The 12,325-nt window shown below is 43.8% G+C and overlaps 1 protein-coding gene across 1 annotated transcript; it reads right to left on the bottom strand.

Annotated features, from left to right (window-relative positions):
• Nucleotides 1-10,188: 10,188 nt before the first annotated feature.
• Nucleotides 10,189-11,862, bottom strand: LOC148020175 (uncharacterized). Its single transcript, XM_087700464.1, has 2 exons — nucleotides 11,557-11,862; nucleotides 10,189-11,431 (listed from the first exon to the last, which is right to left on the bottom strand). Exons 1-2 carry the CDS (start codon nucleotides 11,767-11,769, stop codon nucleotides 10,622-10,624), a joined length of 1,023 nt encoding a protein of 340 aa, XP_087556590.1. The 5' UTR covers nucleotides 11,770-11,862; the 3' UTR covers nucleotides 10,189-10,621.
• Between the last annotated feature and the right edge of the window lie 463 nt (nucleotides 11,863-12,325).

The following is a 12,325-nucleotide window of genomic DNA, read 5'->3' on the forward strand; positions in this document are numbered from 1 at the left end:
CCAATTTTAGAGTAGCACTAGAGGCACAAAGAGCAGTGCGGAATACATCCCATGACTCATTCAGAGTCCCAAGCAAGAAAAGAGGAGTTACTTCCTCTCCAAAGGTGATATCCTGCGAAGTCAGGTTCTTCAGTATAGCATGGAACTGGCTCAAGTGAGCAGACATAGTCGCATTATCCTTCATGCGCAGATCCATAAACTGCTTCAACCAGTACATTTGACTCGTCGGACTTTTCTTATCATAAAGATTCTTGATCTTATTCCATAGATCCCATGCACTCTGTGCTTCCTCAAATACATTATAATGTACCTGTTCAGTGAGAGACAATACAATCGTGGACTTGCCTAGCTCATCAAGTTCAAGCCAGTCATCATTGTCCATAGTTTCAGGCTGCTCCCCACTCAACCGAAGTGGCTTAATCTGAGATTTCTGCACCAAGACCTGCCAAATTTGACTCTTCCAATAAGAGTAGTTGGTACCATCCAACTTTGTAATGTTAAAGATGGCACTATCATGTGAAGATGATGCCATTATGCAGGCTGGAAATGCCCAAACAGTCCAAAACTGCTTGCTGTTTTACTGCAGAAACTGCCCAAAAATGACCAAAACAGGGTCCAAAGGGCGAGCAAAGTGTGCCAAAAGTTGCTGCCCACTTAGTACTAGGTGCGGTACACCAAATCAGGATATTTCAGCATGAAAAGTACACCTCAGTCCACCAATAACTGCTTGCTGTAATAAATTGCAGTGCAGTCTAGAGAGCAAACTGTCCCAAAATAGGATCCAATGTCAAGCAAACAATGCTAGGTCCAAAGCCGACATGAAACAGACATAAGCAAGGCCAATGACAGTGAAAAGAACATGAGCTCAACACCGAAGCATGTCAAAATAACATCTGCCAGTGAAAGGCACACCCCCAGACACTCTAGGCAAAGTGTTCCTGTAACTGCCAAAACCTGACACAAATAGGTGTCTGCTCAAAGAGAAAGATCCAAATATGAGACTCAGCTCATAATCATCCTGTGAACCAAGAGTACATCAATGCATATCCATAAAGATCGGAGTATGATCCCAAAGTCTCAATGCGTATGTAGCTGCTCAAGACATAAACTGCTCCAAATACATGTAAGTGCTCCAATAGCATGCAACTGTCAAAGGTCAAGCAAGCATGTAAAATGCTCCCACTGGCACAAAAGGCTTACAAAGCAAGCTCAGAAGCTCAAACAACCCAAGAGAAAGCACCAGTGATAAGTGACCCTGTCAATGCATCAAGCGCATCCAAGAGAGCATGACATACATGAAGCACCAGTCGTATTAACCATGAAGCAATACATAAGCCCAAATAAGCTCTCGGTCAACTCAATGACATCCAAATAGCAACCAAGATCAGTGATCAAGTAAGCCGGGAATGCTCAAATACATCCAAATCCAAGCTCCAAATGTCGGTATGGCATACACGAACCAAATAGCATATGTCACGAACCAAAGCATGTAATGCAAAAGCCTAACTGTCAAGCAGAGACATGAGGCATAGGCGGTCCACGAGCATGCCAAGGCGGTCCAAATGCCAGTGAAGACGGAGCTAATGCGAAGCTCAAAAGCATCCCATAATCTCATACATATGCTCCAAGTCGTCCCCAAATGTCAGAGACATCATGCCAAAGCTCAAAGCATACATCCGGTATCGGTAGGTAAGTGCCAAAGCATGTAAAGTACCTTCAGCCCACTGTTATTCTAGCATGTATTTACTATTCTAAACAGTAGATTTCAGCCCCGTATTCAAGCCAAAATCGCTCCAAGTCGTCCCCAAATGTCAGAGACATCATGCCAAAGCTCAAAGCATACATCCGGTATCGGTAGGTAAGTGCCAAAGCATGTAAAGTACCTTCAGCCCACTGTTATTCCAGCATGTATTTACTGTTCTAAACAGTAGATTTTAGCCCCGAATTCAAGCCAAAATCATGGTCAAACTAAATGCATACATCCCCAATACATCCGGGTAGGAAGTAGACCGCATACGGGCATCAAATAGCTCCAATGGAATGAGGCATAAGCAAGAAATGTCAGTGTCAGGGGTGCTGCCCTATTTCCAGCACTGTTATGCAGTGAATGACACTTTCAAAACTGAGAATGATCAGCTCCCAACCTCAATGTCAAGCCAAAGCATCAAAATGACATCCAAAAATGGCTCAAATGCCCTCCAAATAGGCCAATGATGAGTGCTCCATGAGCAACAAAGCATTCAGCTGTAAAACGTGGAGGTCAAAGTCTGAAAATGGGTGCCATATTCAGCGTGTTGAGGCCTGGAGTGCTGCTGCCAATCACGTGGAGTTAGGATGTTTGGGGGGGGCTCAATGATGGCCCAAGGTAGGCACATACCAAGCCATGAAGGCCCAATGCAAAGGGGAGGGAAGATATGAGCTATGGAGCTCAAGAGGAGTGGCTGGCCTTTGTTCCTGCCCTGTTTCAAACTGAGAATACACTCAAATGCCTACAAATGCTGAAGCAATACCTCAAGGGAAAGGCCATGATGAAGCTCAAGAAGGCTGGGATGGAGCTCGGGAAGCCGGGGAGAGTCGGGAGCTCGAGAGGTCGGCTATGGCTGCCGGGATGGAGACCCAATGAGTGAAGCGAGTCAATGCAAAGGTCGGGAAGCACCGAGTCGAGCTCGAGCAAGAGAATGCCAAGCTCTGATACCAGTTGAAAGGTGAGAAGGATTGAAGCTTGCACGCGAGCTATGACGGGAGAGCAAGAGCAAGAAAGAGAGAGACAAGAAATGGGAACTCCAACAGTCACAATGTGTGACCGGGCCTTCCTTTATTCAAACTGTCACTAAAAGAATAAAGAATAAAGTGACGTGATGGGAGCTCGCCACCTGCAGTGTGCAGTGGCGGGTACTGTCAGTGTAGTAATACACGGGGCGGCACGGCGGAGGCGCCTTTACCCCCAATAAGGTTCCTGTCCTCCACTATGATAGAGTCAAAGTGCTATCATGCTAACATAGAATCTTGTCTTTCATGCAAAGGCAAAGCACATAGAGGTGAAGTATCATTTTATTAGGGAAGTACTTGACAGCAAGAGCATTGAGCTAGTCAAAGTACATATTGATGATGACCCTACAGACCTTCTCATGAGAGGTCTTCTAGTAGAGCGGTTTGCTCATTGCACAGATGATGGGAGTTGAATAGGTATAGTTTTCAAGCTTTGTACATACATAGAATTAGCTTATTCTTTTCCTCTACCTTTAACAACATTGCCTTTAGGGGGGAGGTTGTCGGGAATAAAGGGCCACCATGCTTGTGCCTGACCGTCCATTAGGGAACTACACTATGTCACACACATATATATACCTATCTAAAACCTTAGCACTACAATCTTTGTACCGACATATACTGTGTCACTGTCTCTCTCCCTCAACCTGGATTGCTGCATCCATAGAAGTTCCATACTCCATGGTTTGTGCACTTCAAAATGAGACTCTCTTAGCAAGTTTAAGAGGTTTGCTCTATGTACATAGTTCCCCGCTTACAATCTCACTCGCCCAAAAGGTTCTTGTTCTTATGTTATGCACACGGTTATGCACAAGGAGAGATTGTTTGGACACCTCAAGTGGTCTTCTTTTTTACACTCAGGATCAATGGTCAATGTACAAGTTTATGTTGTGGTTGCCACTGAATATGGTGGTATGCCTATGGGGGAATTGCATATATGAGAGTTTGAATTTGTTATTGTAAGAAGGCAGTTGAGTCAGTGATAGTAGTCAAGGATCTATATCTACATTCCCAATGCTTTAGCTATAAAGGTGTCAAGGCATTGTGTAGGTTGAATGGAGTACTTAATAAGCTATGTAGGTTGCTAGACCATGTAGCAGTCAAGTTATATACTCAAGCTTGAGGCCTTAATAGGCTATGTTCTTGGATACTCGTTATAGGCTGTGTAGTTCTCGAATGACTGATTGTGATAATAAAAGCCTTATGAGAGCCATAGTCAATTGTGATAATCAAAGTCCTATGAGGCCATGTAGCTCTTGGATAACCAATTTGGTTATTCGAGTCGTGACCTTATTATGTCATGCAACGCCGTCAATTTGGTGATTGAGGCCTTACTAGGCCATACTCCAATAATGGATGGTGGCTGAACTCATTTTCATGTGGCCAAATTGGCTCAATGTTGGCAAGGTGGCAGCTCAATGGTAGATCAGTTGGGTAATCAAGGCCTTCATAGGCCATATTTGGACGAGCATGGTGGGCCGATATCTATCATTGAGGCCTTAATAGGGTGTATTTAGACGAGCATGGTGGGCCTTATTAGGCCACAATTGGCCGATTATTTATGTCTCAACCCTAATTGGGCCACAAATGGATGATTTCTCTCTTTGGAGCCTTAGTAGGCTATATGGCAAAGGAGGTGGATGGTTGAGGACTTGGTGGGCGACTACTTACATTGAGGGCTTAATATGCCAATCAAGGCCTTAAGAAGTGGTGTAGTGGCCAAACTAATTACTCGAAGCCTTAATAGGCCTTGTAGGTTGAATACTCGAGGCCTTAATAGGCCGTTTCGACTTGGATACTTGATGCCTTATGAGGCCATGTAGCTCCTTAGTAGCGGTCGATTATGCTTGTCAAACTACCTATTTGACAGCTTAGGATGATAGGAAGAGCTTGCATATTTGATTGTTAAGGGTGCCATTGAGACAGGGCCTTTGGGCTTGATGTATGTTATGGTTGCTACATGTCTTGACATTGCATTTGTAGTGTGAGTGGTTAGCAGGTACATGGCAAACCCTGGCAAGAAGCATTGGGAAGTAGTGAAAGGTATCATGAGATATCTCAAGGGTGCAAAGGATTTGTGCATCTGGTTTGGAAAGTAGAAGGCATCTGTCGTTGGCTTTACGAATGCAAACTATGGTGGACCTGCCAACTGCACAAAGTTTACTTCAGGGTATGCATTTACCTTTACAAGGGGATTGATCTCTTGGATATCCACACTGCAGAAGTGTGTTGCATTGTCTACTACAGAGGCAGAATACGTGGCTGCAAAGGCTTGCAAAGAGGACTTATGGCTTTCACATCTTGTTGGAGAGCTTGGTAGTATAAAGGTTCCTATCCTCCACTGTGAGAGTCAAAGTGATATCATGTTAACATGTAATCCTTTCTTTCATGCAAAGTCAAAGCACATACAAGTGAAGTATTCTTTCATCAAGAAAGTACTTGACAGCAAGAGCATTAAGCTAGTCAAGGTACAAACAAATGATAACCGTATCGACCTTCTCATGAAAGGTCTTCCAATAGTGTGATTTGCTCATTGTTGCAGATGATGGGAGTTGGATGGGTGTAGGTTTTCAGCTTTGTAAATACTTGGACTTAGATGATTCTTTTCCTCAACCTTTAGGCACGTTGCCTTGAAGGGAGAGATTGTTGGGAATAAAGGGCCACCATACCTATGCCCACCCATTAGGGCATTATACTATGTCACACACATATATATACCTATCTAAAACCTTAGCACTATAATCTTTGTATCCACATATTCTATGTCACTATCTCTCTCTCTCAAACTCCATTGCTGCATCCATAGACGCTCAGTACACCATGGTCTGTGCACTTCAAAATGAGACTCTCTTAGCAAGTTTAAGAGGTTTGCTCTATGTACATATGTCCTTGCTTACAATCTCACTCGCCCAAAAGGTTCTTGTTCCTATGTGATGCACAAGGAGAGATTGCTTGGACACCTCAAGGGATTGTCCTTTTTACACTCAGGATCAATGGCCAATGTACAAGATCTGTACAAGTTTATGTTGTGGTTGCCTCTGAATATGTTGGTGTGCCTATGGGGGAATTGCATATATGAGAGTTTGAGTTTGTTATTGTAAGAAGACAGTTGAGTCAATGATAGTAGTCGAGGAGATATATCTACATTCCCAATGCTTTAGCTATAAAGGTATTAAGGCATTGTGTAGGTTGACTAGAGTACTTAATAAGCTATGAAGGTTGATAGGCCATGTAGTGGCCAAGTTGTATACTCGATCTTGAGGCCTTAATAGGCTATGTTTTTGGACACTCATGCTAGGCCATGTAGTTCTCGGATGGTTAATTGTGATAATTAAATCCTTATGAGCCACAGTCCATTGTGATAATCAAAGCCCTATGAGGCCATGCATCTCTTCGATGCCCAATTTTGGTATTCAAGTCAAGACCTTATTATGCCGTGCAACATAGTCGATTTGGTAATTGAGGCCTCACTAGGCCATACTCGAATAATGGTTGTTGGCTGAATTCATTTTCACATGGCCAAATTGGCTCAATGGTGGCAAGGTGGCAGCTCAATGGTAGATGAGTTGGGTAATCAAGGCCTTAATAGGCCGTATTTGGATGAGCATGGTGGGCTGATATCTATCATTGAGGCCTTAGTAGGGTGTATTTAGACGAGCATGGTGGGCCTTATTAGACCAGAATTGGTCGATTATTTATGTCTCAACCCTAATTAGGCCACAAATGACCGATTTCTCTCATTAGAGCGCCTTAATAGGCTATATGGTAGAGGAGGTGGATGGTTGAGGAGGTGGTGGGCCTAACTAGGCCGCAAATGGTCGACTACTTACATTGAGGGCTTAATATGCCAATCAAGGCCTTAAGAAGTCGTGTAGTGGCCGAACTAATTACTCGAGGCCTTAGTAGGCTGTGCAGACTGAATACTTGAGGCCTTAATAGGCCGTTTCGACTTGGATACTTGATGCCTTATGAGGCCATGTAGCTCCTCAGTAGTGGCTGATTATGCTTGTCCAACAACTTATTCGACCACATAGTTGATATGAAGATCTTGCATATTTGATTGTTAAGGGTGCCATTGAGACATGGCCATGTAGCTCCTCAGTAGTGGGCTGATTATGCTTGTCAAAATACTTATTCGACAACTTAGTCGATAGGAAGAGCTTGCATATTTGATTGTTAAGGGTGCCATTGAGACAGGGCCTATGGGCTTCACATGAAGAACAAGACGGAAGGGGGGGGATTTTTGGATTGAACCCTCTTAACAACTACTAGGAGAGAAGAGTTCAAGGATAAAGCGAACGATATCAATAATTCAAATACACAAATTTGTGCAAGGAGAGAGTATAAGATATATACTTGTGAGCTCTTTGTGAGGGATGGAGTGAAGTCGACCTTGGCAGAAATCCAATTCTCTTTCTTCTCCTTCACTCCCCTCCATGACGATGTGTCCAATATGGTCTCTTCTTCTTCTCCTCCCTTGTTCTTATAAGCTCTTGCACCACCCAAGCTCTTTCACAAAAGCAAACACAAAAAGCACAAACACTAACACCCAAAAGAATGCAAAAATTCATGAACTTGAAAATCCAATACTAGGTCTACTAAAAACCAAGGAAAAAGTGAGAACCTTGCTTTTGGGCAACTCCTAGATCCCGTCAAGCCCCTTGCTGCATAGTCTGTGTTGACTACCAAAAACTTAAAGTTTTATATTCTTTAAAGAAATTTCCAAGGTTTGAAACCTTATTCTATTGCTTCTACCTTCCTATAATTCTCATGAAAAATACGATACACACAACTACGACTAAAATACTAACATACATGAACGAATCAATTGCCTCTTGATCCGTTCATCCTATGCTAATCCATGAGGTGTTTGAGTACGAGCTCCTATTCCATTGCATGGCATAGAGAGTATGTGCCTAGTTGCTTGATTCCAAGTCTCGACAACAACGGAACCAAAAGGTTGTCACTCTCATGAGCTAGATCACCAAGCTTATGAACCACTTATTGTTTCAAGTGTTTCAAGCAATTGCCTCTTGATCCATCTGTCCTATGCTAATCCATGCGGTGTTTTGGAGTACGAGCTCCTATTCCATTGCATGGCATAGAGAGTATGTGCCTAGTTGCTTGATTCCAAGTCTCGACAACAACGAAACCAAAAGGTCATCGCTCTCATGAGCTAGACCACCGAGCTTATGGACCACTTATTGTTTCAAACGTTTCAAGCAATGTGGCTTTAACTATATCTCATCTAACCATCACAACTCTCCAAACAAGTATAGCAAACTCACAGATTTACCTTCTCATATTGTAGTCTATCCGTGGAAGGCTCGTTGATGGCTCCGCAACCCTTGCAACGCGTCGCAAGCCAGCTCTACCTTCCTTGCTTCGATTGCCATACAAGCTTTATTTTACCTGTTAATCAACTAGTTTGGCAGAGAGTAATTGCTACAATTTGCATGGGAGCGAGCTTGTCTTGTACAAAAATAATTCCAAATAGATAATTCTTGCACAGATAAGGTTTTAGAAAAAACTAGAGAATAAAATATGCAAAACAAAGTTAGATTATGTCATAACAAATGTCCTATTATAAAAGGACGGCCTAAGTTTTGTCCAACACTTCAGTTACTTTAGTAATTTAAGGGAGAACCATAAAATGCACTTGAACCATCACAAAGCCTTTAGAGGTGCTACTATTAATAAAGGTATCAAATAACGGAGTAGTAGTTGTATGAGGTTGAAGATCAACAACAATCATGAGGCATTTAAGAGTTATACAATGTAATAAAAGGGTTTGTGCATAGGCAATACCCTCACTCGACCCATGCACGCCAAAAAATCGATGATGCCTTGGTATTTTCTTCAAGGGTGTCAAAACTGTAAATTTGTATGTACGTGCATCCATTCGTGCGTGTATGATTTCCAGCTTTAAAATCCCACTAGCTTGCTAGCACTCATGTGGTTTTTAAATATTGCTTGCCTTGATGTGCCTTGCTTTAATGGGCAATTACTTCACCACTGGAATTAGACAAAAGTCATTGATCCTTGCATATATTGCATCATAAGTGTTGTTTTTTTGTGTGTGTGTGTGTGGAGCAAATGCAATGGAGTAGGGGTTTCCCAAAGAATTACCAAACTTTGTCAAGAATTGAAGGGTTATCGGTTTAGCCGGCATTGCCCTACCTAACATCTGGACCCAAAATTTTAACACCGAAATGACCATAATGCCCATTTTGAACATGTATATTTTCATGTGTGCGTGCGTGTGCGCGCGCGCATGTGCACACGCGGATACATCAACGCTCCAAAGCACTTTGATACATCAACGCTCCAAAGGACTTTGATCGCTAATATTCAAGAAATGCAAAATCTGAAATTGTACATATGATTTTTGCCATATGCTAGGACAAGCCTTGATTAGGAATAGGACTGCAGATTAATGCAGACAGGAAGAGCGACGTTGAAGGTCAGATGGTATGGAGAGAACGCCATACAGAAGACTGCAGGATCATCACAGCAAGCGGTAGATCACATCTGACCGAAGCATGCCGGGACTCGGAAGAGCGCTTGGTTGCGGATTTGGGGGTAGAGAGCAACGTCATTCAGAACAGCCCTGCTTCCACAACTGGAGAGCCCAGACATCACAAAGAAATCAGCACACGGAGCTACATGGCACTGCCAAAGAGGATACAAGTGCAAAGGCACAAGCAAGCTGGATGAGGCTGCTGAATCGTACCTCTAGATCATCAGGAGCTCAGACTCTTTAAAAAGTTGAGGCGAAACCAGCACTCTCTCTGTGCAGTGGTAAATTTGAAGCAACAGACAATATAGGAGGACGCTGGCTGAAGGCTCGTGAAAGAGCTGCTTCACCTCCAGCAAGCTTCAAGAACAGACAGATCCCTCGCGAGCCCTTTTTTCCAATAGACCATGAAGCAGAAGAGTAAAATGTGCTCATGGGCATTAGAGCTAGAGCTGCAAGAATTGTATGACATGGATCATGAACAATGTGAGTAACTCGCATACAAGCAGCCAGGATGACAGAGGAGATCTCCAAATGGGTCTACAGCTGACTGAAGGTTTTGCAGCCGTACATGATGTTCACTACCATAGCCACGGTGCAGCAGTGCTCTCCTTTGCCTTCTTCTTGGTTTCTGTAATGACAGTAACTGCAAACAGGCTGATTGCAGGTTGTGAACGTGCATGTTAATGCTCAAACATGCCATCATGGAGTGGTGTTAATGTCTAAGTTGGGAATAATATGCTTTACTTATGTAGGCAAGTGTGGCCTTTGTAGACATGACATGTCACACACACACACATGCAGAATTACATTCTGGGAGCACATTCCTGATACCTTAACCATAACTGTTTCAGATTCTGTAGGCTCTTCATTGAGGTGAAAAGTTCCTTTGTTTAAAAATCCGGACATGTGTATTATATCGATAAGAGTAAAAGTATTTGCAGCATCCATGGAGGATTTAGCATTTCGAAAGGCACGGGCAACATTCTTGAGGACATGATTGTGCCACTTACAAAACCCCACCATAGCCTTGACTTAACTAAAACAGAACTCCACAAGCATTGAAAAATGCCAGACGTCCCATATCTAGCTTTCTCTTGCTTCAGTCATCTTCCCTGTGTCACCAAGCAGAGCCTGCCTGTCTACATTTGACTGTTAAGAGGTTGACAGTTACAGCACACATCATTATTTATTCTAAAGGGAAATTATACTGTGGCAAGGCACCCTTGAGTGCAGGAGGAAGAGTCTGGTGGCCTGCCATGTTCGTCAACTTTATTGATACATGGACTCTCAACTGGATTGATGTACATACAAGCAAATTAGCAAAACATGTGGTTATTGCACCAAGTGATTGCTCGAGAAATTAATGGGGCGCAAGAGCCATCGGTCAGAGTAACGAAGCCTGCGTCTGAATCTCTTTGATACGGATGGGGGACTGCTAGTTACATTCATGTCCATGGTGATGAGCAGCTGTTGTAGCTGCCGCTTCTTGCTTAACTTTCTCCGGTGGCTGCTGCAGATGCTGGACCTAGGATTTGTTGAAATATCTGAGCCTGGAGGAGAAACACACATGCTGCTGGTGATGGGTGTCTCGTGAGGAGTATCAGGTTGATGGAGGGATGCCATGACACAGGGCATTGCCGATGGATTATCAAGTGATGTGGTAGCTGAAGAAGAGTCATTGTAACCAACAACATAATTAGCCAGTACGGTGAACGAATTATCAAGTGATGTGGTAGCGCCAGAGTCCTCATTGTAACCAATATAATGAGAAGCAGGGGGATATTGATGTTGGGACACGACAGGTGCTGGTGCAGCAGCAGAAATGCTCTCGACATTGGTGTGAAGCCCATTAAGCTTGATCTGCAGTCGATTGAGGACGGTGCGTGAGCGCTTCATGAGTATGGGAGAGAGCTTGTAGGAGGCTCTGCTCACCCTCATCAGAAGTGGACGTGGTACTGTACTGTCCTGGTCCTCCCGTGTAAGCTGCTTGAGCTTCCGAGACAGGATTCTCTTGAACATCATCCTGGCAGGAAGCACAGGCCCAAACTTGTCCCAGATGAACTTGGCGATGGCCTGCCGGCTGCACCCAGACCGTCTGCATCTACCCTGCTTCATCGCAGCAGCAACCGCAAGGGCAATCATCTGCAAGTATGCAAAATCTATTCACGAACAATGTAGAGAGTTGATCCCCAGATGACTGTCACGTGAATCTTCGATTAAACAAACTGTGACAATAATTCGGGTGTTTCATTACTTAATTTTCCTACCTGGAAGTAGGTGGGGTGTCTGGTCTTCTTTTTGGTCATCATCGTCTTCTCGTCGTCGCAGTCTAGTACAGTTGCCATCAAGTGCTGTTGATCATCGCGGGCGCCGGCCATTGTCGTGAGAATTATTAGATGTCTCGCTAGCAGGAGGCGGGGAGGAGCCAATTTTATACTTGACAGTGTGGAAAGAAGCAATCGATGCTGCCAAGCTTCCATGGCTCCGCTGGCTTATATACATATACAGTGCGCGTCTTCCTCTAAACTTATTATGAGCTGTAGTTCGAGGAGTATGAGGGAAGCTGGATTTCTGCTTCGTCATTTCCAACAATTGTGAGAGTGTATTGGAGAAGCTTTTTCAGCAGTTGTTCGGTTGGAGTATCGAAGAAGGCTTTCCTCCTAGAATTTCAAAAGTTTCCTCTCGCAAGAGCAAAAAGCTCTTGACGAGTGGAGTAGGGTTGTGTCACCCGTGGTGCAACTGGTGTTATGGTATATCCCCCACCCACACGTGGTCACGCATGCGAGTTGGGGTGAGCCGTGTTAACCTTGAACCCCGCTGATGTTGTTAGAGCCTCCATAAAACGATTAGTGTCTAGATTCTAATGGGGTTACGCCGGTGGTGTAGTCGCTTTTTGTTTTTGCTAGCGACCACAGTTGGATAAGCCAATCACAAACCTTGATATGCCATGCAGCTGATATTTCTTTCTCCTTTCTTGCTTTAGGCTCCTTGGCATGATGATTGTAGCAGCAATTCCTTTTTAACCCTATGTTACCC

Source organism: Lygodium microphyllum, chromosome 19 (genome assembly GCF_053477565.2).
Source record: "Lygodium microphyllum isolate KBCC chromosome 19, Lygodium_microphyllum_v1.1.10, whole genome shotgun sequence".
Taxonomy (NCBI): Eukaryota; Viridiplantae; Streptophyta; class Polypodiopsida; order Schizaeales; family Lygodiaceae; genus Lygodium; species Lygodium microphyllum.

Bases quoted from the DNA above. Each gene is read 5' to 3' on its own strand.
- LOC148020175 (XM_087700464.1), bottom strand. From the start codon at position 11,769: ATGGAAGCTTGGCAGCATCGATTGCTTCTTTCCACACTGTCAAGTATA. The intron at 11,432-11,556 runs GTAGGAAAATTA...GCATACTTGCAG, and splicing joins GACACCCCACCTACTTCCAG to ATGATTGCCCTTGCGGTTGC.